General features: G+C 53.5%; 1 protein-coding gene across 4 annotated transcripts in view; it reads left to right on the forward strand.

Moving 5' to 3' along the window:
• LMO1 (LIM domain only 1) overlaps positions 1-27,660 on the forward strand; it is a 52,468-nt gene that overhangs the window by 14,922 nt on the left and 9,886 nt on the right. For 3 of the 4 annotated variants that reach the window (XM_082341684.1, XM_082341683.1, XM_082341682.1), the window contains 3 exons: positions 20,108-20,321; positions 22,862-22,987; positions 25,031-25,408. In XM_082341684.1, the coding sequence (XP_082197810.1) occupies positions 20,110-20,321; positions 22,862-22,987; positions 25,031-25,136 (444 nt within the window). In that variant the 5' untranslated portion in view covers positions 20,108-20,109 and the 3' untranslated portion in view covers positions 25,137-25,408. Of the gene's footprint in view, positions 1-20,107; positions 20,322-22,861; positions 22,988-25,030; positions 25,409-27,660 lie in introns of those variants that run through there. The other variant, XM_082341685.1, reaches the window with a different exon arrangement.

Raw genomic sequence — 27,660 nt, forward strand, 5'->3', positions numbered from 1 at the left:
AGCAAGTCTCTAGGTCCAGCTCATACTCAAGGAAGTTGGGGGAGGGGGGGTTACACAGGGTATGAAGACCCTGTGTAACAGAGGATCATTAGGACCATTTTAGGAACTGGCCTACTGTGAGAGGTCAGCCTCTGGAACAGCATCTTAGGCCCCAAGGTGTCCAAGGTATCGGGAGGCCTGGTACCTCTGTTTCCTGCATCACCTCACCCCAGGGAAGGCCACAGATGTCTCAAAGCCTTTCATTTCATCTTCACAGCACCTTTGGGAGGCTGGAGATCAAACACTAGCCCCATTTTGCAGAGGAGTAGGTTATGCCCAGAGAGGGCAATCTTGCAAAGCAGCCATCTGTTACTCCAGGGCCCCTCTTCTGACTCAGAGGAGGTGAGAGTGATTCCTTCCTGAGCCAGCCTCCCCACAGCTGTTGGACTGAGAGCCTCAACCCCTCGCTGGCTGTTGCCGGGCCAGGTGGAGATGGTGTCTTTGAGGTGGCCTGGGCAGAGGCCACTTCAGCAGTTCCTCACGCGGGAACAGGGCTGAAGGAGGCTCTCCTTTGGGCTGGGACCAGAACTCATGCATCCTCAGCCTGGCTCTGCCACCAACTCACATTCCTTGGGAACGTCCCAGTACGTCCCTGGGCAGGCCTCTTTTCCTCTCTGGGTTTACGTTTTCCCACTGATGTTTCAAGGGTCGCTGGCTGCTTGATGCCTAGTGGTACTGTGCATGCAGACGTGACCACTGGTGGGGAATGGGTGGGGTGAGGCCAAGGCCAGGAGAAAGAAACCACCCTGTTGACGTTTCTGTGTCTTTCTTTGGTCTCCTGGGGTCAGGAGAAGTAGAGATCCCAGGTGAGAGCATTTGTGGCCTCCGGCCCTCCATACTTGGTCTTGCCATATTTGAATCCAGGTGGACGGTCCCATCCCTGGCTGTTCCCAGGCAAAGCCTCAACTAGGAGGCAGAGGGGACCCTTGGAGTAGGCCCAAAGCCTGGAGACCAGTGAGCAAGTCACAGCCTCAGACCTGAGAGGACCCTGGTCAATTATCTCCTTTTATCGATGGTTGGAGGGCGGGGGGACTGAGGCACCAAGAAGCATCTATTTCCTCTCTCAGCTGACGTTGAGATACTCAGCTGAAATCTCAGCTGAGATACTTTCTGAGTAGAAAAGTCTGGGGCCCAGCAGAGGCTGCATCCAACCTGGGATGGGATATCAGGGCTGAACCCCATCTCTTTGCCTGTCAGTCAGAGGCTGTCTCTTGCAGGTGGCTGCTCTCACCCCAGCCAGAAGCTGTTTGCCAACTGCCAGGCATCTTGGCAGGGGCTAGGGCTCCAGAGGAGCAGAGGGCAGTGGGCAGGGCTACCTCGGGCACCAGGTCCTGACCTGGTACTCAGCCCAAGTGCAGAGTGTGATGTTTTGACCTGCCTTTTTGCCCCGAGGATGTGTTCACGCTACTCTTTGATCCTCAGAATGCTTTATCAGAGTGGTGCTAAAATATGCCTTATATAACGAGAATAACATCTCATTAGTATTACTGAAAATGTAAAAGAACAAAATGATCCAGGAAAAAACTTAAATTGGTTGAAATAACTAACACAAAGCAAAACTGGCAACAGCTAAGACTGCACCTGGCAAAATATGTTATTGACTAAAAATTGACAGAGGAATCAAATCTTCCTGATAAAATTTATCTGCCGAAGTTGGCTCAGGAAATATTTTCTGGTAGAAATAATTACTACAAAAGAAGTCTCAGCAACAATGGAAGTTCTAATTTGTAAGATTTGATTTGAACCCAAAGCTGATCATAAACCAAATAGTCACTTAAAAATTTAAAAATAATTTATCCCAATGAAAATAATTTCAATAAAATGAAAATGGAGAAAGAGGAAGAAATGGTTTAACTCTAGTGAATAGAAAATTGATCAAGACATTGAACTGACTTAATGAAGCTCCCTAAGAACTACTTTCTTGATGAAAAATCATCGATGTTGATATAATTCTTATTAACATATAGGTGTTAGGGGCTAGCCCCTAGTAGATGTTTAGTAAATATTTGTTGAGTGACCTGTGAGTGAATGAGTTAACAGGAGAAGGAGGGCAGGAGGAGAGCAGAGAGGATCATAAGAGTTCCTTTATCCCAGAGAGAGGGCACATTTCCATTTTATTAAGATCATTTGGGCTACTCTGGAATGTTTTTCGACACCACCAAGCTATTCTCCAATTCTCAATGGTCACCTACTGTGTGTCCTACAAATTTAACTCAATTCTGACACTATCTACCTAGAGATGACAGGTTAAGGGCTCAGTCCCACCAGACTGCTTCCACTTCAGAGGCCAGTCGCAAGTCCAGGTTGTCACCTGTACTTCTGACCAACACACTGTAAATCGGGGTTCACCCCCTCCTCAGGTGAGATAGTTTCCTAGAATGGCTCACAAAGCTCAGGGAAACATTGACTTACTTTTACCAGTTTACTCTAAGGAAATGATAAAGGATACAGATGAACAAGTAGATGAAGAGGTACATAGGGTGAGGTCTGGAAGGGTCCCGAGCACAGCAGCAGCCTCTGTCCCTGTGGAGTTGGGGTACGGGTGGACATGTTCACCAACCCAGACCTTATCAAATCTTGTTCAAGACTTTGTATAGAACTTCATCACTGGCCACTCCCCAGCCTTTCCTGGAAGTGAGTCGGTGAGGCAGAAAGTTCTAACCCTCTAATCATTTGGTCTTTCTGGTGACCAGCCCCATCCTGAGGCTACCTAGGGCCCTCACCCTAAGTCACCTCATTAGCATAAACTCAGAGGTGCTCAAAAGGGACTCCTTATGAATAACAAAAGATACTCCTATCACTCAGGAAATTCCGAGGTTTTTAGGAGCTCTGTGCCAGGAACCTGGAACAAAGACCAAATATATTATTATACTACATCTACTCTGTGGAGAATAATTGGAGGGCATAAAACTAGGGGCAGAAAATAAAAATAAAAAACAGCCATGATGTAGGAGGGAAGCGTTCTTCCTTTGGAGCTTTATAGTGTGACCACTGTAGTGTGACCTCCAGCCTCAGACTGCCCCCTGCTCCTTCCTGCAGTTTCCTTCCTTCCAAGCTTGCAGTCTGGGCCTGGGGCAGTGGCGGGGGGATGCAGATGGGGGTCCAGATGGTCAGAGAGGAGGCAGTTGAAGTCCAGGAAAGAAATGGTGGAGGGCATGACTAGAGCTGTGGCCTTGGGAATGTGGGGGGCTCCTCTGAAGTCTCCTGGTGGTCAAGATCTTGGCTAGAGCGTCTCAGCTACCAGCAGCAGGGCCTGAGTTTCTGGAGTTGAGCCCTAGGGAAGGCAGACTCTGACTGCAAGCCTGTCCATACCCACTCTTGTCCCGGAGACCCCTGCTGGCCCTGCCCAGCTTTGGCCTGAGGCTTCCGCGGCCCCTACACGTCCTCTTCTGTGGCTGCCCTGTGACTGGACCAAGATCCTGGCTTTCCAGACTCCAAAGGAGTGAGCCAAAGCCTCTAGGCCAGAGGCAGGCGGGAGCACACCAGGGCAGGGAAACAGCAAGTCCAGACCTGCCCAGCTACCCACTTCCGAACTCCTGTGATCTCATGTGATCTGTCTGTAAAATGTTTCATGGCCTTCCCAGCTCTGGGCCGGTTTTCTTTCTCAGACTGGCTTCCACGAAAGCTCCTGATTCTGGGAAAGAGCTAAGTCTCCCTACCCTTATCTGTGTCTAATACAGTCCGCCCCCTGATTATATATGTGAGTAGGACTGGCCCGAGAAGAGCAGAACTTGTGTCTAAGCGCACTTCCGTGGGGAGCTGAGTCTAAGGCCCTGCCTCTGCAGTGAACTGTCCCTCGGGGCATCTGTGTACAGCACCGCTCCTGCCTGGCTGCCCAGGGCCTAGAGAGCCACCCAGCCCAGTCCACACTGGCCACACTCTTCTCCCCGTGGCCCACATTCCCAAGTGCTCTGCCTTCCCTTCCAGGGGGAAGGCTTTGGATTCTTTCCCTCAAGAGGAGAGAAACTCCAATAGCGTCCGTCCAGACCCCAGATTCAGGGGCAGCTGGGTGCACCCTGCCACAGCGCAGGCCTGACTCCCTCTGCCGGCCACATGCTTCATCTCGAGTCACCCTCTCAGATTAGCCACAGAGGGTGCTGCCCTAGCCTGGGCACTGAGCTCTCTCCCTCCAGCAGTTTTCATTTGACCCAAAGGCAGCCTTGTTGCCTTCCTTCCTGGCCTGTGTGGCCTGGATCTGAGCTTGCACACCCTGTCTTGGGCGGGGCTCTCAGGCCCTGGGAGAGGATAGCACTCTTTACTGAACCTCGGCTGGGGGCCTGGAGGGCCTCACTCTGATCCTATTCATACTGCATGTACCGTAACTTGTGGTACCCGATGTAGGACAAGCTTGGGGTCTAAAACAGGGACCCTACCCAAGAGTGTGCCCAGTTTGCAGGTGGGGCATAGGCCTCGGAGGATGCAGAAATTTCAACAAAGAGAGATCTAGGAAGACAAAACACGAGTGTAGTAGTGGAAGCAAATGGGTCAGAGAAGAGTGATGGATCCAGTAGGGTCTGAGTTGCCTAGGAGCAGGGCTGGAAGAGTGGGCACAGTCAGATTTCTGGATGGGAGGGACTGGGGAGGGAAGCAAGGGGGTGATCTGGAGCCCTTCCCTATGAAGTAGCTGGGGTGAGGTCGGGTGACCAGGGCCCGGCCTCTCTGAGGGCTGGCTGCTGGACCTCCCAGGACCCCTCTCCTGATCCCAGGACTTAATTTTTTATGAACTGGTTTCTCCTGTTCTCAAAGGAATATTTGTTTTGTTGTTTGTTTGTTTTGCCTTTCTTTATAACAACTTTATTGAGAATAATTTGTATGCCACCAAATTAACCTTTTAAAAATGTGCATTTCAGTGGTTTTTAGTATATTTAGAGTTGTGTGACCATCACCATTATCTAATTCAAGAACATTTTCATCACCCTAAAAAGAGACTCCATATTCATTAGCAGTCACTCCCCATTCCCCTCCTCCCTGGCAACCACTAATTTACTTTCTGTCTCTATGGATTTGCCTGTTCTGGATATTTCATATAAATGGAATCATACAAGATGTGGTCTTTGTGGCTGACTTTTTCCCTAGCATAATGTTTCCAAGGTTCATCCATGTTGTAGCATGTCTCAATACTTCATTTCTTTTCATTGCCCAATAATATTCCATTATATGTATATACTACATTTTATTTATCCATTCATCAGTTTATGGGCATTTGAGTTGTTTCTCCTTTTTAGCTATTGTGAGTAATGCTGCTATGAACATTCATATACAAGTTTTTGTGTGGACATATGTTTTCATTTTTCTTGGGTATATATTTAGGAGTGGAATTGCTGAGTCATATGGTAATTCTATGTTTAGGGATATTTGTTTTTCACTTTAAATAAACAGTACAAGAGTGTTTAGGAGAGAAAGCATCCTTGGCTGTCTGAGCTTTGGGAAAGGAGCTTGCCTGCAGCCTGGTCCCCCGGGCTCCTAAGGGTCAGCGGAACCTTGGGTAAGTCCTTTCCCCTGCTGGCTTCAGTTTTCTGATCAGTGAAATGGGGTTCTTATGGATCCCTGCTCGCCTCAAGGGCTTTTGTTAGTAATTACTACTTACATAGCGTGTCAAGGATTGCAAAGCACTCCGCTTGTTTTAGCTGCTTTGCTTCCTTGGCCCCACAATTTGGGTATTATTACTCGAGTTTTGCTGATGGGGAAGCTGAAGCTCAGAGAGGCTAAAGGACTTGACTGAGTTTACATTGTGGGTTAATGGCAGAACCTGAACTTGAACCCAGACTCATCAGAGTTCAGGTCCCTGGCCTGAACTCCTGTCTCACCTGTGTCTCTGGGCAAAGCAGGGCATTATGCAAGGGAGATCCCTGTCTGAGCAGCCATCACGTTCTATTCTCCATCCTGGGTGCTGGGAAGTCAGGGCCCAGACGTGGCAAGGTGTGGGCTCTGAGGCAGAATGGTGCTCTAGGAATCAGGACTTTGCAAAAGTCCCCTTTTACCTGTGTGACTTTGGATAAGTTGCTCCACCTCTCTGAGCCTCAATTTCCCCATCCACAAAATTGAAACAGTAATTACTACTCATAGCACTGGAAGGGGAACGTGGTAAGACGTTGTATAGGAAATGCCAAGCACGATGCCAGGCAGGGAGAAGGTGTTAGGTTATAGAACACCCGGGGAGGGCTGGAAGAGGGTGCAGAGCGCTGCGGGACCTTTGGGGAGACGTGGCTGGATTCTGGGCTGGTCAGAGCCGGTGTTAGGGAGGGAAGGTGAGAGAAAGTGGGCTGTGCCAGTGTTCTCCAGCCTGGGGCTGCCAGAAACCAGGAGAGGTTTCCAGGGATCTCACAAAAACCTCCCGTCTCCAGGAGAGCTTGTAGACAGGCCCTGCTGGCACCAGCAGTCCTCACCCCCAGCCTAGCCCACAGCTGCCTGAGAAGGGGGGCTTGCATGACTGCCTAAGTTAACCCAAATGGTAAGAAAACACTTTAAATTTATTGTGACATTTGGATTTAATTAAAAAGTACACACTTAGGGAAGTAGAACATAATGGGGAGAGAGGCAGGGTGGCTTTTCCCCTCCTTTCTTCCCCAAACTAATTAGCGTTGTATTTTAAATTGTTTATGTGCCGCTAATCATCGTAATAAATCATTTATACTGAAAAAGACACAGTCGGCTGTGCCCGCCACGTAGGTTCCGCTCTCCGGGCTCTATCGCGAACAAATTGATCTGGAAGTGAATTTATTAACCACTGGGGAAGAAATCATTAGTGCTTTCTCTAAACATTCCCCAGGTACGCTTTATTGCCGCAGTTTACGCTGTAACTAAAAGGAGCATTACCCAGGCCCATGTTGTAATTTCCTTACAGAGCTGACAGCCCACTCCCAAGCCAGGGGGTGGGAGGGGTTGGCGAGGCCCTGCCTCCTCGCCCATAAGTGGTCTGGTGACCCCAGCCCTTTCCCAGTGTTGCTCATTCCAGAAGGGGCCCCTTGAGGTCTCTGCAGGCCCAAGGCCTTGGCTACCTTCCTGCTGCCTCTCAGAGGAAGAGTGGTTCACAGTCGATCGTGTTTGTCTCGGGAGTGTGGCTTACAGTTGGGGGTTTAGCCTCGGGTTTGGAGAACTGAGGGGCAGGGGCTGTGAGTCATTGAGGTCATACAGGCTTGTTGTGGACCAGCTTCCCCACCCGGAGACGGGAAGGCATCAGCGGTAGGCTGATCGTACGCTTAGAGGAACCAACGTGGCTGAGCAGGAACCCCGGCCGGAACAGGGGCTGCCAGGAGCATCCTCTGCCTGCAGGCGTCCCAAGGCCCCCCTCCTGCGGCCCCTGGGACCTCCTCCTAGGATTGGCTGAAGCAGTCTGTTCTGCTCAGCTTCCTGCTGAGGCCCGCTGCCCCGTGTGTCCCCATGCACCTCACAGCGCAGGGCCAGGATGGTGCTCGGTGTGCCATACATGGTCTGACAGGTGACAGGCAGCATGATTGTCAGCTCCCTGGTACAGATGCCATGCCTCAGATCATGCAGCCTGTGGCCACAGCAGGCTGGCTACCCTGTGATGCTTTCTCTCCCTTTGCACTGGGGGCTTCAGACCACTCTCACCTCCCAGGGCCTGCACTCCAAGACCCTCACAGCGGGCTTTCTCCCACCATGTTTCTTGAAGGGAAATTCACTTCTGAACCAATACCTTCTCCCTAGGAGCCCATGGCTGCTCTAGGATACAAATCCCTGCCTGTCTGACTCCAAAGCTCATGTTCTTAACAGCTTCATCCACTGGGGCCCCATGAGCCTCCTCAGCCAGGTTGGGGGTGCATGGGGATCTAGCTCACGTGGGCCTTGCCTTCGGCTCTTTTCATCCGGGTCTGCAAAGGAGGGGGGAGCAGCCCCCAAGGCCTCAACAGGAAGCCCCAGGACGGCACCTCAGGCAAGTACCCCAAGGTCGTGCTGGGTCCTCAAGAGCCGAAGGCGCTCCTGTCCCTGCGGCTCCCGGGGTCTTTCTCCCAGCTCTCTCACCCTCCCCTCCCTCATGCAGCCCAGTGGCTAGCAGATGGGCCCCGGCTGCTTTGAGAAGCAAGCAGGACCCAGCAGCTGGCTAGACCAAGCCTGCCTGGAGGGTCCCCTCCTTGCGTCTAGCGAACACATTTAAAAGTTTGAATTCAAAATTGATTTTGAAGGGCCCTAATCTCCGATCCCCTGGCGCTCATGGTGTGTCTGCAGCTCCTGCCAGACTCTCGTTTTCTGGTTCAGCGCATTGGTGCTCGCGTCTCTGTTGCTGTGAAATTGAGACTCGTCTGAGAGTCGGTGCCTTCCTCCTCCTCTGTGGAGACTGCAGGCCCCTTGGGAGCCATGTTTCATTAGATGGGTGACGCGAGCTTTCCGGGTGCCCAGGGAGCAGCTGAGTTGCTGTCTGGGGAATGCAGCTTCCAGACGCTTCCCCACTCGTTCCCATAGCTGTGCAGCTCCGAACAGCATCCTGCCAAGGGCTCTGGGGGCTGGCTGCAGCAGCCCAGGATGGGATGGGGCTTGGAGGAGGCTACAGATAGAGAAAGACTGGGACCTGGGGATTTTCTGTAGCAAACTTCAGGGGTTTTTTCCTCCTACTGGCCCTCAGAGGCTCAGACTAGGCGGGGAGCGGGGAGTGGGTTACATCGTTAAGCCAAAAGGACCCTCAAGTGGAGAGTTGCAGGGGCTAGGTATACGCCAGGGAGGAGGGGTGCCCTGGCCACAGGTACAAAGGGAAAGACTGAACTGCCAAGGTTACACAGATGCCTGAGCTCCAGGACTCCACTGCAACCCGAGAGTTGGGATGTAGTATTTACGCATGAGGAGAGGCACCGAGGGGGGCTTCATTCCTCATGGGTCTGCAGGGCTGAAGGACAGGATTGCTGCCCCTTTATCTAAGGAGTAGAGGGTTTATATTTGCACAGGAGCAGTCATTTCTCAGCTGGAGCCCTGGGGTGGGCCTATTCAAATTCCAGATAGTGGCAGGCGGGACCTAGGCACTGTCACAGTTGAATCTGCATTTGTTTCTTAGAGCTGCATAGCTACAGGTGTGTGGCACGGGGCAGCACCAAGCCAGATTAAGGCTCCCATCTCTGGGGAGCCTGCCTATCTGTGTCAGCCCACTCTACCCAGCAGGCTCTTGCCAGTAATATCTGGATAGATTCCGTTCAGTCTCTTCATCCATCAATTGAACTGATTAAAAAACTGGTTAAAAAGTGACCGCTATGGCGTTCAACCCTGGGGACACAGTGGTGAACAAGACAGAGCCCCCAAAATAGGCCTTCATGGGACTTACATTCTTATAATAAAATTCTTAAACATTTTCTTAGGTAAAATCACAAAAAAGTAAAACAATTACAGATTGTGGTAAAAAACTGAGAAGGAAATGACCAGGGAGTCATTTAAATAAGGAAATAAAGAGATCAAGGCTGGCCTCTCTGAGACGATATTTAAGCTGAAGCCCCCAAATGAGAAGGAGCCAAGCACATGAAGAGACAAGGAAGGGTGTTCTGGGAAGAGGGAAACAGCAGGTGCAAAGGCCCTGAGGCAGAAGGGAGATCTGGAGTGTAGCTGAAGCACATTGGGGGTGGAGGAGCAGAGACCAGACCATGTAAGGATATCATGGGCTTAATGAAGAGTGCGGATGATATTCCCAGCCCACTGGAAGTTAAGGAAGGGTTTCAAGCTGAGCAGTGACCTGACCTACTTTGTTTTGAAAGATTTCTCCAGCTGCTGTTTGAAGCTGGATTGTAGATACTAAACAAGAAGCTGGTGGGGTGCTTAGCTGAGAGTGCAGTGAAAGATAGCGGTGGCTCTGGAAATGGAAAGAAGCAGGTGGGACGGGGTGGGGACCAAGCAGGGAAGAGGGGATGAGGATGATGGAAGGTCTGAAGATGACTCTGAGTTTCTGGCCTGAGCACCTGGCTGGATGATGGTGTTAGGACCGTGAGGGGAAGCCTGGGTAAGGGTACAGGTTTTGGGGGAGGAGATCTAGAGCCCTATTTTGGATCTGTTGCTTTCTAGATGTGTCTGGGGCTTTACAGAGACAACCTGAGGATGAGAAGAGAAGGCCTACACCCGTGCCGGAGGAGCACACATTGCAGATAACCATGCAGTTAACGTAGGCATCATTCCCTGTGACAAACTCCAAAGAGCACATGCAGCTTCTGATGTTTCAAAGTGCCCCTCAGATTCTGTTTGCAGCTGCTCCCATGTCTCTCGGTGCATTGCCAGGTCCCCTTCCAGTTATCGACTGGGTCCCCTAAAGCCGTTGCCTAACAGCAGGCTGTGCTGGGTTCGGCTTCCCTCAGCAAGGAAGACCCGTGAGGTATGTGTGGAAACGCCTCAGCCCCTCCATCTCTCCACACTGCAAGGTCCCCGCGGGCTCAGGCTTCTGGACCCACCATTCCTCAGGATGTTTGTCTCTGCCAGAACCTGCTGCAGAAATGCCTGCTGCTTCGGACTGCTGCATAGGAAATGGGTCCTCTGGGGGGATACTGGGGACCAGAGGCCCATCCTTCCCTGATTTGTCCCTGTAAGGTGTGTTTCAGAGCTGCCTTCTTTTGGCAGGGCCCAGTTTGGGTCCAAGCAGAAGTTCACTTTCCCCATTGCTTAGGAAAAAAATGACACGATGCTGCCTCTAGAGAGAGCAGGAAGGGGGTGGGGCACTTCCTGGCCAGCAGCCTGGATCCAAAGCCCTGCTTGGCCACTCACAGGATGCCCCTGGGCAGGTTGTGTGATTTCCCTGACCTCAGGGTCATGATGAGAATGAGCATTAACGAATATAAAGCATTTGGCCCGTAGTAGGCATTCGGTGCGAGGTGTTGTCATGTGGTCAAACGCCGCAGTTGTTTGGGGATGGGACTGGACAGTGCTTTCCTTCGGCCTCTACTGTGGTGATCTGTGGAGACCAGGAGGAACTTGGCACTTCAGAGACGGCAAGCATTTGCTGGACCCCCTTTAAATTTCTTACCTTCAGCCGGGCCCCTCTCCAGCTCCCCCCACACCCTCCCCTCTCCCCTCATTCACACAGAGCCCCTGGCTGTTGACTGAGACTCCCCGACCCTTGTGGCTCTGCGTCTGGAGCCACCAGCTCTCCCCTCACAGCTCGGCTCTCCCCAGTGAGGCTTCTTCACCTCTCTCAAGGCTGCAATGCAAACATCTCTGCTCTGCCTCTACATGGCCTTCCTGCTCCCTTCCCAGCCCCTGTGCTGTCTTTGTCCTTAGATTCTGGTCTGTGTCCCCTTTCTGGCCCTGCCAGAAGCCCTTTCAGGATCCTACAGCAGCAATAGCTTCTGAAGGAACAACAGGTGAGAAGCAATAGCCTGTGACCCACCAGAGCCTGGAGACAGTGCACTGCCTGTCATCCCTCCGGGTCTTAGTCCGGGCCCTGCTCTAAGCTTGCCCCCCAGAGTCCCGCCCTAGCATCTCCTGTGTCCAGGCTGCACAGGAGAACCCAGATGCTGCCCCAGCAAGCCTTCCTCACCTGGGCTGTTCAGGGAGGCCACGGGGTGTGTGCTGGGTGAGAAACGGAACTCTGGATTCTGGCAGGCCAGGGCTCCGATCCTCCCCCTGCCGCCTGTCAGCTGTGTGACCTTGGGTAATGGCCTGAACCTCTCTGGGCCTCTGTTGAGTGGGGTAATCATTTAGTGCCTCAGGGTTAAAATGAGGATTCACTGAGACAACAGATGTAGTGAACAGTGGGTAAATGGTGGGTTTTATGAAGAGGCATATAAAGTCTTGACGGAGACTGAGGGGTCCCCTTCTTAGTTTTTTTGTTGTTGCTGAGGTATCATATATATGCAGTAAAAGGCACAAGTCTCAAATGTTCAGTTCAGTGAAGTTTTCTGCATGTATGCACCCATTTAAACATCACCCAGATCAAGATAAAGGACATTTCCAGGACCTCAGCAGGCTTCCTCACACCTCCTGCCAGGTGATGATACACCCCATTATTCTGACATTGATCACCATGGATCGGTTTTCTGTTTGGGAATTACATATAAATAGAATGATACAGTATCTACCTTTCTGTGTCTGGCTTCTTTTGTTCCACATTATACTGTCTGATTAATGCATATTGTGGTGTGTACTGGTGATTCATTCTTTATCATTGCCATGTACTATTCTATTGTATGACCATAGCATAATTTATTATCCATTTTACTGTTGATGGACATCTGTGTAGTTTTCAGTTTGGGGTTATTATGAAGGAAACTGCTACGAACATCGTCATACATCTCTTTTGGTGGATATAAGCTCTCATTTCTGTTGGGCGCATACCTAGGAAGAGAATTGGGGGGGTCATCAGATGTGCATAAGTTTTCTTAGTTGATTTTTTTTAAGCTACTGTGTCCAACATTGTTATAAGTATTTCATGTCCATTATCTAATTCAGTCCTCCAAATAATCCTTTAAAGTAGTCTGTTCTCATTTAGCGGGTGAGTATATTGAGGCAGAGCTGGGGAGTGATGGAGTCAGAATTTCAGCTGAGGCCATATTGTCTGCAGGGACCACCGTCAGTGTGTACCTGCCTGCCTCTTCTCTCGGAGCCCGTTGAGGGGCACTGCTAGAGTCAAAGGGGCCAGTCCCCCCCGCCCCCCGCGCTGATCGCCATCCCGGGAGCCGAGCCCCCCAACCCCTAGGGGAGTTGGAGGCCACAGGAACCCCACTTCCCTCCCTCATCAAATCCAGTGAGCAGCTACCGGCGAGGGGTTGTGCACAGGGGCAGTAATGAGCGTGCTCTAGGTGGCTGTAGCCTTGCACTTCAACAGTTGTTCTCGTTGGCTTTTGATTCCAAATGAGTAGGAAATGCTATTAGTTCAGGCCTCGCCTGGTGCATGGCAAGGCCCTGGGATAGGAGTGCAGTGAGACGAGAAATTGTGGAGATAAAACTGGTGTGAAATGGAGGCCTTCGCATGAGGCTGGATGTGTCCGTGCGAAATGAAGTTACTTCTGAGAAAACGAGATTTAAAGAGATTCTGCAAAATTAGATTACACTTTCAAATTTCCTTATTAAACAGGATTGATGCCGAGGAGGGGCCGCCGGCTGGCTCTGTTTGGGATCCTACTCTGCAGTTCCAGACCCGGGTGTGGGCCCCGCTGGGTACAAGCACCTTGCAGGTGGCAGGGACCCAGACCCTACCCCTCCAGCAGCTAACATGGGTGTGACGATTGTGGGACTGATCACTTCTGGATAATTTCCCCTGCTTTGCATGGGTCCATGTGGGCGAAACCTCAGGGCTTGTGCTCCTCCGTTTCCTGGGGAAAGTGGAATTAAAAACAGAGCACCAGGCCTCTCATTCAGGGGTTTAGTTCAAATCAGAGCTTGATTTATAGCTACGATCCACTTTTTGGAAGTGTAGTTTTTTAAAAGGCAGTAAATGTGCATGTGACTGCTCAGGCATATGTGTGTACATTTTTATGTGACACCCGTGCACGTGTGTCCTTGGATGCAGGGGTGTGTCTTTTCATTGCAACTTACTGAGCACCTACTGTACGCTAACGCTGTGCTGGAGCCTGGAATAAAGCTGTTCTGGGGAGAATAAGCAGACACAGTCCCGCCTCTCGTGGACCTTGTACGCATGTGTGTGATTACACGTATGTGTGAAAGTATGTGTGCAGCTGTGTATGTTTGCACGTGTGACCTGCATGTGCATACCTTCTGTGTCTCCTAATCTCTGTGATGTCTCCCTCCCGGGTCTACTAGCATCTCAAGGTAAGCAGCGCCCCGCCTAGCATCAGAGCAGATGAGTCCAGCGCTCGGGCCCTGAAGACAGGCTGCCAGGGTTCAAATCCCAGCTCTGCCTCATTCTGTGTGACCCATGACAAGTCACAACCTTTCTTGTGACTTAGTTTTCCCATTGTTGAAATGGGAATAGGTTTCATCTTGAAGGGTATTTGCTGGTTTCTGTGATGAAAGAGGTCCATTTAATGCAAGGTCTTATCCTACATACGCCTGAGGACATCCTTAGAAGTACATGCTAGAATCGTTCCCACTGTGCAGGTGGGAAGACAGACAGGCCTTGAGAGACACAGTGATTTATCCAGGATCAAGAACAGGGCTCCACACAGGAGGCCGGACAGCAGCTGATCCATGGAGCCCCTGCTCTATCTGCCTGCAGGAGGGGCAGGTGCCCCACACCACCAGCGGAGCCTAGGACAGGCTCAGGGGGGGAGACGTGTCAACAGTAGACAGCAATGGGGCCTGCGTGGTACCCGTCTCATAAAGCAGTTGTGAGCTGAGCACTGCTCAGTGTTCAGTCAGTGATATGTCCCTGCACAATGCCCTTCGCCCCCAGGAGAGTCCAGCGCAGGCTCCCTGCCTGTCCCCCAGTGTGAGGAAAGGAAGCCCCAGCACTGCACTGGGCAGCTGTGTTTTGCTGTGTGGGCGCAGATTTGGAACAGTGCTGAGGCACGTGGAGAGATGATGAGAAATCCCAAGCCTGCACCCGCCTGTGCCCCAGGCCTCCCAGGGCACACAGAGGGACCTGCCCTGAGCTGCCACAGCCCCCTTCTCCTCTGACTGGTCCCTGAAGCAGCCTGTGGGACAGATGGGGCTGACCTCCTGCACACATTTGCAGTGGCCACTAGACTACCCTTTGGGTAAGACCGGGCTCTAACCAGTGCCTGCGTGACTTTAACCACGGTTGCACATTCAAATCAGGTAATTCTCCTCCAAATGTGCCCATCACTGTTGTAACGGCCTGAGATGGAGCTGTGACTAAGGTCATCCTTCCCCGTGTGCTGAATGGGGTGACACCAATCAGAGCTAACTTTTGACTGCCAGGTTCGGTTAGTCCTGAGCACTTCACACGTATTAGCTCCTGGATTCCTCACGGAAACTCTATGAGGGCTATTCTCATATTCATTTTATAACAAAGAGGTACAGAGGAGTTGAGGTCACATAGTCAAAGGTGTCAGATAAACCCAAATTGAAGGAAACTCCATAATAACTGGCCCCTACTCTTCAAAAATGCTAGTGTCTTGAAACACAAAGAAAGGCTTAGGAATTCTTCCAGATTTAAGTAGACTGAACTTGACAACTGAATGAAATGTGTGATCCAGACTTTTATTTTGCCATAAAAGATATTGGGGGAACTGATTAAATCTGAATGGATAGATAATAGTATTAGATCAATGATAATTTCCTGGTTTTGATCATTGTACTGGAGTTACGTGAGAGAATGTCCTTGCTCTCAGGAAATCAAACCAAAGTATTTAGGGGTATAGGGGCTTCATGTCTGAAACCAACTCTCAGATGAGTCAGGAAAAGAATTATAGGAAGGGAGGGAGGGAGGGAGGTAGATGGATAGATAAACAGAGAAGGATAAAGGAAATATGGCAAAATGTTCATATTTAGAGAATCAGGGTAAAGGTTATACAGGAATTCTTTCTATTCTTGCAAAATCTGGAAGTTTAAAATGTCAAGATAAAAAGTTAAAAGAGCAAAAAAACAAGTGTCAGAACAGGAAAGGCATCCCAGGGTGCATGTTAACAATATACCAGTTCCTGTTTGTTGGTCGCAGCTGGCTGCCAGACCCTGTGCTGTGGCTTCCTCTGCAGAACCTTATTCTACCCTCACTATAGTCTGGTGGAAGGAGACTAGTATGGCCCCATTTCACAGATGACAGTCGGAAAGGTAGAGGGGTTTGTGTCAAGCCCTCCAGCTACTTGGGACAGTTCCCAGATTGGAAAGTAGGTTCTCTGAGTTCAAAGTCTGTGCTCTTAGCCTCAACTCCACTGTTGACTCTGACCTTTGGGGAAGAGTGGGGCAGGCAGGACAAGGCATTTCTTCCTGGAGCAATGGCGGAGGGAAGGCTCTAGGGCAGAAGCAAATGAGATCCGTTTGCAGGATGGAAAGGGATATTATTCCTGGGATTCTACAGGGAGCAGAGCCAGCAGTGCCAGGCAGGAGGTGCTGGCATGTGGGAGGGGACCTCGAATGCCAGGTAGAGTTCCCAGTGGTGGCCACAGTGGCTTCCAGCAGGGGAGCCACAGGGCATGACCTGGAGTGACACGGGGCTGGATGAGGTGGGCATTCTGGAGAGGAGGACCTGCCTCAGAGGAGCTCACTCTGAGCAGAGGGAGTGCTCCACAGCCGGGCTCAGTGTGCTGTCCAAACTGGAGGCACGGGTGGGACCGGGAGCCGGTGGCCTTGGCACCTTAGAGAAGTCCCATCTGAGGGACACGCTGTCCTGGGATAGGTGGGCAGGAGTTGCTGAGGACTTGGGTCTGGCCTGGCAGACCACTCTCGGGGATGCGGGAAGAGCTGAATGACCTCTGGCAGTGCCTCCCGGTCACCGGGACTGTCTGGCTTTTCCCCAGATTAAAGAGCTGAGGGTAAGTGTCTGGCAGCTGGATGAGTCAGACTGGGAGGCTGCCTCCTTCCACCATCAGCCCGCCCAGGGTAGAGGCGGGGTAGGAGTCTGGCCCATCTCCTCGCAAATGTCGTCCCCCTCACATCCCGAGATTTGGGGGAACACACGGGGCTGAGTGAATTGATTTATTTTGCTGGGTCCCGTGTGTGCGTCTGAGCGTGAGCCCACACGCGCATGCAGGGGCAAACATCATCCATTGTAAAATATCAGTGTTTTCATGGGTGAGTAGTAATTACTGGGTAATGCTTTAAAACCTTTCCTGAAGGAGCGCAAAGCTGTTTTTTTCTAAAGTCAGGAGTACATTAAAAGGATTACCATGTAGATTTGATTTTTAGATAACACTAAAATGGGTCCCAAATGGACTTCAGCAAAGGGATGCTATCTCCTTAATGGAAAGTGCATGGCCCGAGGCTCAGCTCCCAGAGCCGGGCAGGGGAGGGAGGGAGGGAAGAGGTGTCTGCAGGGCCGACAGGCAGGCTGGGTGGGAGCTGGGGAGGTAGGACAGGAAGGGAGAACCCAGACCCTCTGGGGAACATCTTGCTCTATTTGGGAGAAGGAGACTATAGATGCCCCCCTTAAAGCCCCTTCACCTTTCCAAGAGTGTTTTCAAGTCTCCTGGACTAGCCCAGTGAGAGCAAACAGTGTGGGTGCTCGGTAAAGAAGGGAGGGGTGAGTCAGACTTCTTCCAGGACCTCAGCCTTCCCAGGCGAAGAAAGCTCAAGGTCCCCAGATGCTCTGGGACCTCCTCAGCCAGGCTGGGCCCGGTGTTCCGTGTCTCAGTGGACATCAGACACTGGCAGAAGCCATGTGGCTTCTTAAAGAGTTCTCCGGGGCCCAGGAAGCAGAGTCCAGCACCCTAAAGCAGGGTATTCAGGCCTTACAGAGCACTCGCTGTATGCCAGGTGGGGGACCTGGGGCAGCGTGTGGCTTTGCTCCCCATATCCTCCCTGCATCCTCTAGGTGCTCGGCCCCACTGGTGATGGAATGACCGGCTACCATGTGGTCCATAGCCCTGCAGGCTCAGCCTCTCTAGGAGCCAGGCCAGATGGAAGATGGAGCAGGACAGACGCTCCTAGTGCTGGGATCCCCCTTCATTTGGGGGCATAACTTAGTGGGCCAGATGTATCCCCTGAGTCATGATGTTCCAGCCACTCACCCCCCTCCCAGTGATAACACAAGTATAGAGCCCTGGGAGGGCTCAGGGCTGCTGGGAAGGGAGCCAGGCCTGCTGCTAGCCCTGGGGAGCAAGGGGAAAATCAGCCGTGGGGGGACTAGAGAGAGGCTTGGTCTGGGGTTTTCCAAGCTGGAATGTATATGCATAGCTATGCTGGCTGGGTGCTCCTTCCACAGGCCCCAGGGACAGTAGTTTTACCCTGGGAGCCCCCAGACCTTTCCATATTCAGCTCTTTGAACCCCTCCCCTATTTGATCCCTGTAGGCCAGGCCTAGGAAGGAGCCTCTCAGGCCCCCCTTAGCTCTCGGGTGGGCCTGCTCCCCAGCGGCCTCTCTGGGCTGCTCTGACTCTGTGACTGGGCTGGCCCCTGTCAGAGGAGACGCAGGCGGGCCTGAGGACACAGTCATCCTGAGCCCCATCACTCTCTCAGACCAATTAACCTTTAGAGCTGCATTAAGGAAATTAGGCAGCAAACTTGCCAGCTAACAGATGGGCCCGCGGGCACTGGAGGAGGGAGTATGCTCTGCCTCCTGCCTGCCCTCACCTGTCCTGCTGCTCCTGGGGGCTGGGGGGCCGCCCCCTCTCCAAGAGAAGTCTGAGGAGGCAGCGAGGCTGAGAAAGAGCACAGGAGGGAGGAAGAACCCCAGAGGCCAGCTTGATCAGTGGCTCACACTAGCTCTGTGGACCGTCTGGGCCTCAGTTTACCCATTTGTAGAATGAGAGCATTTGCCTGTACGAACTCTGGGGGCCCCTCTCACCTGACATCTGTGGATTCTGAGACTGAGGTCCTTTGGAAGCTGGTTGTCTCCTGGAGCCTGAGGAAGGGTCACAACCCAGAAGAGGGAAGGGAAAGGAAGCAGCTCTGACTCCGGGCTGGGGGCAGTGAGGGGGAGGGAGGGAGTGGAGGGATGCCAGGGAATGGGAGCTGAACCCAGAGCCCTGGAGAGTGCAGGGGTCCTGTGGAGACCTTGGGCCCAGGGGGAGGGAGTCTTCGGGGGCTTGCTGGAAAACCGAGGAGGCAGGAGGGCGTGGGCTGTTCCCCCCAGCGGTGACCCCTCAACTCATCTGAGCCCTTGTGAGGGTCGCTTAGACTTAGACAAGTGCAAGGCAACCCCACCATCCAGCTGGGCTCTGAGACTCTCTGCACTTCCCTCCAAGCCTAGTCTTCACCACTCTCGAGCCTCAGGACTCCACGTGGATGTCCAGGTTCCCAGACAACATCTGTCCCACCTCCTTCTCAACTGCCCCTCCCTATGGCCTCCGGGCTGGGGGCTGGGAGCCTGTGCCTCTGTGCACACACATGCCCACGCCTGCACACCTTGCCTGTGTGCACAGGGTATGCGTGAGTGTACATGCTTGCCTGCTGGGAGGTCTGCCCCTCCCTCCAGTCAAGGCCATGCTGCGATTCCTGTCTTTTGTACTTACCACTTTCTTGTATGTCGGGAAGCTCATATGGGCCCTGGGAGAGGGCCAGTGTCTCCAAGATTCTTTCCCTGGTAGGATGAGCAAGGATGCTGGGGCACCGATGCTCCCCTTCCTCAGGCTAGGGCAGGTAGGAAGTTTGAATCTAGCTAGAAACATTCCTGAGGAAAGCGTCAACTAGGCCAGGCCCAGCTACCTCCCCAAGCACTGACCAGGAGCTCCAGAGCTCCTGCTGCCCCCTGGGAGTATCACAGGGGCATCTCACTTTCTTCTTTTTTTTTATTTTTAAATTTTTTAAAATTTATTTATTTTTGGCTGTGTTGGGTCTTCGTTGCTGTGCGCAGGCTTTCTCTAGTTGCAGCGAGCGGGGGCTACTCTTCGTTGCGGTGCGCGGGCTTCTCATTGCGGGCTTCTCTTGTTGCGGAGCACCAGCTCTAGGCTCGCGGGCTCAGTAGTTGTGACTTACAGGCTCTAGAGTGCATGCTCAGCAGTTATGGCGCACGGGCTCAGTTGCTCCGCGGCATGTGGGATCTTCCCGGACCAGGGCACGAACCCGTGTCCCCTGCATTGGCAGGCAGATTCTTAACCACTGCGCCACCAGGGAAGCCCTCACTTTCTTCTTGACGCCTCCACAATCAAGAGGCTGTAGGCTGACGTGTTAGGTTAAAATGGTCAAGCACACAGCAGTGTGAGGAAGTCTTGAGGTGGCAAAAAGATCTGGGAGTCCTAGTGGACCCCAAGCCCGAGATTCCATTCTCAGGGCTGCCGAAAGAGCCAATGGATGGTGGCTGCATGAGGAGGCCTCAGGCCCACCGTGGATCACGTGGCACAAGGGGCAGTGGCTGGATGGAGAGGAACCACTCAGGGAGGCGGGCCTGAGGACTAGCTGTGTGCCCTGCAGCAGAGCAGACGCGGGGCTCCCGCAGCTTCTGGAGGACCTTCACGGGGCAGGGGAGGAGGCCGTGCCATGCAGCCCACAGAGGGCGGGACCCAGGCCCAGGGGAGGCAGCTGCTGGGGAGACAGGGAGGGCTCCTGGACGGGGGCAGCAGAGAGAAGCAGAGGGATGTACCCTGAGGTGGGAGCCGCAGGGCCCACCGTGTCCACTGTCTGTCCATCCGCAGGTATGCCCATGCTCTCCGTCCAGCCCAAAGGGAAGCAGAAGGGCTGCGCGGGCTGCAACCGCAAGATCAAGGACCGCTACCTGCTGAAGGCGCTGGACAAGTACTGGCACGAGGACTGCCTCAAGTGCGCCTGCTGCGACTGCCGCCTGGGCGAGGTGGGCTCCACGCTCTACACCAAGGCCAACCTCATCCTGTGCCGGCGCGACTACCTGAGGTGGGCGGCCTCCCACCCCATTGCACCCCAGCCCTTCTGCTCAGAAAGCCCCATCCTCCAAGGCTGGCGCCGCCCTGCCCTGCTCTAGCCCCAGCATCCTGCCTGCACTCATCCCCGCCCCTGCCCTGCCCCTTGGACTCACTGCCCAGCACGGGTCCTGGGCGGGCACGTCTGTTACCATTGGGCACCCAAGAGAAGCTTCCCGAGGGCACCAGTCTGGCTCTGGCCCTGCCTTTGCCAGGTGTTTCTGACCCACCCCATCCCTGAAATCTGGGAAGGGACGCCCTGGAGGGGCTTCCAGGAGCAGGTGGGGAAGCTCTGGCTTCCCTGGGCCCCTCTGGCCTGATGGTCTCCTTCTCAATCTCCCCAGGGCCCAGCTCCCTATCTCCCAGGTGAGCCCTGGGATTAAACACCCCCACGCCTGGGGAGCCTGGTAGGTAGCCAGACCCTAGAAGAAGAGGTGCTGATGTTGGAACTTAAAGACCTGGGTTTGAACTAGTTCTGCACCTCTTCCCCCACCTCAGGTTACCCCTCTGCGAATGGTGAAAACGCTTCCCCTCCTCGCATTCCTCCGAGCTCTAACCCCCCCTCCTCCACAACCTGGATCCTATTCCCTGGGGCTCCCCCTCCCCAATTAACCCTCCCTTAGGCCATCTATGACATCAGCAAGGCTGGAGGGAGGCCACAAAGCAGGGGCCTTGGCTGAGACCCAGCATCTGCATTTGGCTCTCATGCAGGCTGCTGGGTGGCGGCAGGGCCTTGCGGGGAAGGAAGGCCCATCGCGTTAATTAGTAGGTCATGGCCAGGGCTTCTTGGGGCTCCCTCTGCTCAGGACTGGGCATGTTGGGGGGAGGGTGGGGTTATCAGCAGAGGCTCCCCTATTTCCCCGAAGAGCCTAAGATTTACCTGCCTGCACCTTCGCTTTTAACTTCTGCCTTTGCAGGAGTATTTTTTTTTTTAAGTGGTCTAGAAACCAGGATGTGTGACTCAGTGCTCCTGACTGGGGCTGGAGGAGAGATGCTGAGGCCAGGAGGAGGGGTTAAGGATGCTTCTGGGAACTCACCCCTCGACAACCTGGAAGGGGTCTCCAAGTCTGGAGGTTTAGGACATCACCCGGGGGCTGAACCTACCAGGTTGAGGGGAGGTGGCAGACCATCTGACGAGTCCACAGGACCTAGAGAGGGACGACCACAGTGCAGGATGGGCTCATCTACAGAGCTGATGCACCCACAAGCATCCCGGGCCCTGCCAGCTACTGGAGCCTGAAGGTATTCTCCTGGACTCTGGCAGAGGCTCAGGAATGACTTCGGGGCCTGCTGGGCCAGTGGGCCAGGGTGGGCGTGGGTATGGGGCTTCCTTGAGCTGCTCAGCCCCAGAGAATGGCTGTCCAGAGCCTGCCTCTCTGCAGTCACTTCTCATTGGACTGGTGGCCAGAAAGGCCCCTCTTGGCAAGCAGATGCTGTTGGCCTGGCCTTTGTCTGCCTTAATCTGAGCCACAGGCAGCTCAGGCTGATGAATAATGGAGCCAAGCTCATCTGCAGGCGCCCGAGCTTGAGCTGGACAAATCAGGGATTAGAGGGCCTCCCGCCCGCCTCTCAGCCCCCTTGCCTCACTTGGGGCTTGCTCTGCCAGTATGCAGAGCAGAGGCCTGGCTGGCTCAGACCCCTGGAACATTCAGCCAAGGACTGGCCTCCATGGGGAAGGAGTGAGTTCCCTGTCCTCAGAGCTTTGCAACCAGCAGCTAAGAGGAGGGGTGCCTGCCCCAAAGAGGCGTTGTGCCAGATGGCCTTGGAACTTCCTTTTGGCATCAGTCCTGTTTTAGAAGCATCTTTGAACAAGATCATCTAGTCCAGCCTTCCCATTTTAAAGAAGGATAAACTGAGGTTCAAGAAAAGGGAGTTAGGCAAGTCACACCATGAGTTGGTAGCAGAAAAAGACCACCCCGTAGGGTTGTTGTCAGGATTAAATGAGTTGGTCTTTGGAGAGCCCTTAGAACAGTGCCTGGCACATAGCAAACACTACATAGGCATTTACTAAAGGAACTGTGACTGAGAGGTTACAGTTTTCACAACAAGCCTGTGAAGAATGTATTATGGTCCCCGTTTTACCGTTGAAATAAATGAGGCTCAGAGAGACTCAGTAACTTGCCTGAGGACACACAGCCCATGATCAACAGACTGTCTCTAAATTCAGGCTTGTGTGAGTCTGGAGTCCTTGCTCAGGGCCCAGCCCAGTGTTATTCTGGTGACCCCAGGTGCTTGAGGGACCCCAGTGGAAGCCTGGGAGGGGACATTGTCAGTGAAGCGGGGGGATGGGCAGTGTCAGCCAACACCTGGGTCCCCAGAGTCTCCTTCCTGGGTGAATGTGCCAATTTCTCTCTTAGCAGAATCTAGACACTGTCGTCTGTGCTCCTTCCCTCTTGCCCAGGCCCACCTGCTGAACCAGGGGGAGGGCAGGTGGGGCCCTGGGTGGAGGCAACTACCCTGTCCCCCACACCACCCCAGCAGGCCCCTGAGCCCTCTGCACCCTTCCCTCTGCAGGCTCTTCGGCACCACAGGAAACTGCGCCGCCTGCAGCAAGCTGATTCCAGCCTTCGAGATGGTGATGCGGGCCCGGGACAATGTATATCACCTCGACTGCTTCGCCTGCCAGCTCTGCAACCAGAGGTGAGTGCTGGCCTGTAACAAACCCAACATACTCAGCAGACCCCAGCTGACACCTGCTGCCACAGACCAGGAGTGCCATGGAGACATGCATGCAAATGCGGGTTCTGTGTGTGCATGTTGTGAGCATGTATGTTCACGTGTGTGTTTTATGTACACCTGAGCCCTGTAGCCAAATGTGTGCCCTCCAATACCGCATGTACATGTTTGTGGAGTACAGCTCTTTGCAAATGTAATGGACGGGGCCATGCATGATCTGTGTGCAGTGTGTGTAGTGTCCATGCATGTATTTTTATTTTTTATTTTTTTATATATTTATTTATTTATTTTTGGCTGCGTTGGGTCTTCGTTGCCGCGCGTAGGCTTTCTCTAGTTGTGGCGAGCGGGGGCTACTCATTGTGGTGCGCGGTCTTCTCATTGTGGTGGCTTCTCTTGTTGCAGAGTACTGGCTCTAGGCGCACGGGCTTCAGTAGTTGTGGCATGTGGGCTCAGTAGTTGTGGCTCGCGGGCTCTAGAGTGCAGACTCAGTTGTGGCACACAGGCTTAGTTGCTCCGCGGCATGTGGGATCTTCCCAGACCAGGGCTCGAACCCGTGTCCCCTGCATTGGCAGGTGGATTCTTAACCACTGCGCCACCAGAGGAGTCCCATGCATGTATTTTTAAATGTCCATGTATGGGGCTGGGGGGGGGGGGCGGCGGGGTGGGTGTCTGTGTGTGCATAATAAATGAGTATGCCTGTGCATGCGTGTTTTAAATGTGTGTGCACAAGGGTTCTGTATGCATGTCCTGTGCCCTGTGTGTGTGCTACATGCAGGAGCACGCATGGACATTCTAGCGAAAAAGGATTCCCAGACCTGGAGGGTGAAATCCCCTTGGGGAACGGTCACTCACTTCTGTGATTCTGGTTCCAGCCCAGCCTTGTTTCTGGTCTTTTGGCCCCTACTTTGTGCCCCAAGCCCTATGGGAGACCCTAGGGACCTAAGGAGCCAGAGCCCTCAACCCTGGCTGGGGGCCGGGCCCCAGAAGGCAGGCCCTTTTCTCAGGAGCCCCCAGGTGAGGAAGGAGCTCATACAAGTGTTCCCAGAGGGTGAGGTCCAGAGGGACCTGCAGGGAATGCTGGTTTGGCTGGGGCTCTGCCCAGACCTACTGCCGGGAGGGCTCGGTGAAGTTGCAGCGCCACCTGGTGGTTGAAGTGGGATCTGCTGGGACTGAGCCTGTGACCCTGGGGTCCCACTACAGCCTCAGACACCCTGGGGACGTCTTTGGGGGAAGGGCTGAGTCCTCCAGTGCTTGAGGAGGACTGGGAGGGGCAGAGAGGCAAAGCAGGGCCTTCTTTGGATTAGAGGGAAGATGGTGGGACAGGGTCACCTCCTCCTGGAAGGATGTTCCCGGAAGCCCACAGATTCTGTTTAGAGGAAGAGTGCCCTTCACTGAGCCATTTCCTTAAGCTGGGGAGGGGAACAAAGGGTTGGAAAAGTCAGCCATTTTATCCCTTCCTCCTGCTCCATCTCTGCCTCTCTCCTTCCCTCTCCTCGGCTGGTCTTTTCCTATTTCTTTGTTCCTTCTCTCTTTCTCCCTCTCTGGCACTGAGGTACATTATTTCTACACCTCCCCTCCGACCCCACCCCTGCTCCCACCTCCACAGGAGCTCTGACTATGTGGAAGGGCTGTGCCCCGGGCTTACCTGTCTGTCTTACACCCCAGGCTGCAGGGCCTGGCCGAGAGACTTTCAGGGGTCCCCTCTGGACTGACCGGGTTTGCATGGGACTTTCAGGGGTCCCCTCTGGATTGACCGGGTTTGCATGGGACTTTCAGGGGTCCCCTCTGGATTGACCGGGTTTGCATGGGACTTTCAGGGGTCCCCTCTGGATTGACCGGGTTTGCATGGGACTTTCAGGGGTGCCCTCTGGAAAGCTCGAGGAGCAGACTTCCCCGGGACCTCACTTCCCACATGTCCACTTCCTGGCCCGGGTGGGGTCCTGTCTGGAGCCTCCACCGTCCACTGGGACCCCTCCATGGCCTCTCTCTCCTGCTTGGATTTTCCAGATTTTGTGTGGGAGACAAATTCTTCCTGAAGAACAACATGATCTTGTGTCAGATGGACTATGAGGAGGGGCAACTCAATGGCACCTTTGAATCCCAGGTTCAGTAACGCCCGGCACCTGGCCTCCCGGCCCGTCTGTCCGTCCGCCCGCCTGCCCACCCGCCTGGCTGGCCAGCCACTCTCCTGCCGATTAGAACTCCTCTGTCCTCGATGGGAGGAATGGCCCTTCCTCCACCGCCGCCCGTCTGTGTGTGACCCCTCCTGGGGCCAGGCTGGGCCTGTACAGTCTGTCTTCTGTATATAAATGGGAACATTTATTTTATGAGAAATGTAATGCGATTTTATTACTGGCGTGGATTAAACTTATGAATGTTTCCGGGGAGGTTATTCTGCATTGATCACATGACTGACACAGACCTGGGGACCCTGCCCTTGGCTTGGGAGTAAAACAAGACCCTCCCCTTGGTCCTTGGTGGGGAGGGGGCCCTGGAGCAGGACACGGGGCTCTAGCGTATGCCGTTGCCGGCAGGGCGGCTCCAGGTGGGCTTTAGCGGGAACAAGCTGGAGGGGAGGGGACAACCCCAAGCACCCCCTCAGCCAGAAGTGGGGGCTAGGCTGTCCTCCCCCTCCCCTGGCAGAGCATATACCCTGGTCCCCAAGATGAAAAGCTCCCTTTCCTGGGCTCCTGTGTTACATCCACCATTGAAATGCCCCCAGACTGCCCAGACAGGGACCCAGCTCTGGTCTACCTCCATGGTAGGACCCCAAATCCTGAGCTCCCTGCCATGGGAGCACCATTCTTAAACCCCTCTTAACCTTCATGGGGACAGACAGCATTTGCTGTCTCTTCCTTACAGCCTGGGCCCAACCTGGGGCCTGCCTTTCTGCTCCCCTGGATGAGTGAGAACAATTCTGTTTCCCTGTAACTCAGCCCACGCAGGCGGGAGGTTTTCGTTCATTCAGTCGGCAAATCTGTCTGTCTCAGCCCTGCGCTGCAAGTACCAGACACAAGGATGAATCATGGACTGGACACAGTCCGTGCCCTTGAGGAGAAGGGGGAAAGCCAGGAAAACAAACAGAGCACATCAAGGTGAGGATGAACACCATGGGGAGACCTGGGACAGGCTGGTTCCCTCCAGCAGACATGGGACCATTTGTGATGACCGCAGAGTCAGACAGACAAGTCAACAGACACACAGTCAGACACATACGTGTACTGGCAAGCAGGAGAGATGGACACACAAGTAGACGGATGTGTAGGCAGAGATAGGTAGGGACAGACAGAAGGCCGGCAGGTACTCAGACTGGAAGACAGCCAGACATCCAGTAGCTGAGCTAGGCTCACCCAGGGCAGCAGGGAATCCAGGGAATCTTGGTCATGGCTGAAGCCATAGTGCCGAGCACATAGCCCGGAACTGAAAAGGTGTCACTGAACAGTATTAAAAAGAGAGGCTCCTTGGGTCCAAAGCCTGAACAGAGAAGGCTATATGGACAGGCTCCCCTGACCAGCAGGCCACTCACTCCTTCCCCAGGGACGGTTTTTATCCTGGCCACAGACCAGAGGCCAGATGGAGTCAGCCGACAGCCTCAGCCTCTGCCTGCTCCTGGGCAGGGACCTGGCGCCTGGGCGAAGCGGGGATGCACTGCCATCTCACGTCACCTGCCCCCGGGCCTGCTCCTCCGCTTGAGTGAAGCAGGAGGATGGCTGAGCTCTTACGGGCGCTTGGAGGAGGCTACGTCTCCAAGATATGATTTTGTGGCCAGTGGCCCAGTCCGTGGGAAGCGATCTCTAGGGCCAAGGATCTTGGGGTAGGGGTTCTCTACTTTGGGGCTTCCGCCGTCTATGAAGGAGCTGCACCCGTGTATGTGAGAGAAAAGAGAGGCTGCAGTGGGTATATCTGAGTGAGTCTGGTGAGGCCAGGGAGCTGTCGTCTGTGTGTGACCATGTGAGATTGTGAATGGGTTTGAGCACATGAGCCTGAGGCTGGAGTCTGTAATGAGGGACTTTTTTCTCGCTCAACATGAACATTATTTCCCTGGACTGTAGCAGAGCCCTCAATGCCAGACCCTCCCTGGGCCCTTATGTCTAGGATGGCTGTGCCCACCCCAAGGACCCAAGTCCTAACTTCGGAGTCTGCTGCAGATAAAGTTGTAACAAGTTAATTACATGGTTATCGAGAGATAACGGAGCCACTCGAATGCAGTTTCTGGGCAATTACAATTGTTTCCAACAGAGTTACCATATTGCAGCCATGAAATAACGTGTCATTTTGCAGTAATTATGTAATTAACTTGTCTCACACTCTAGGTTGCACCACAATTAATTCACTCACAGTGAGATCGACTCAAAGTCAGGCAGCCGGGCTTTGAAAGCCCCCAAGAGCAGAGCTGGCCTTCTAAGATGACCCCAGCCCCACTCTGCTTGCCCCATACCCTGACGGGGTGCTTCCTCAGCCTAACGTGGCATGGAACGTTCCAAGTTCAGCATCATGGCTCCACTTACTGCTGCCTCACCATCCTCATCCAGGAAATGGGGATGATCTGTTTCCTGGGACAGCCACAAGGCTGAGATCTACACTGTGAAGTGCTGTGCTTACATGAGCTGGGGTCACCATCCTGGATATCATGAGGT

This window comes from Balaenoptera borealis (genome assembly GCF_965194805.1).
Source record: "Balaenoptera borealis genome assembly, chromosome: 11".
NCBI classification, from domain to species: Eukaryota; Metazoa; Chordata; class Mammalia; order Artiodactyla; family Balaenopteridae; genus Balaenoptera; species Balaenoptera borealis.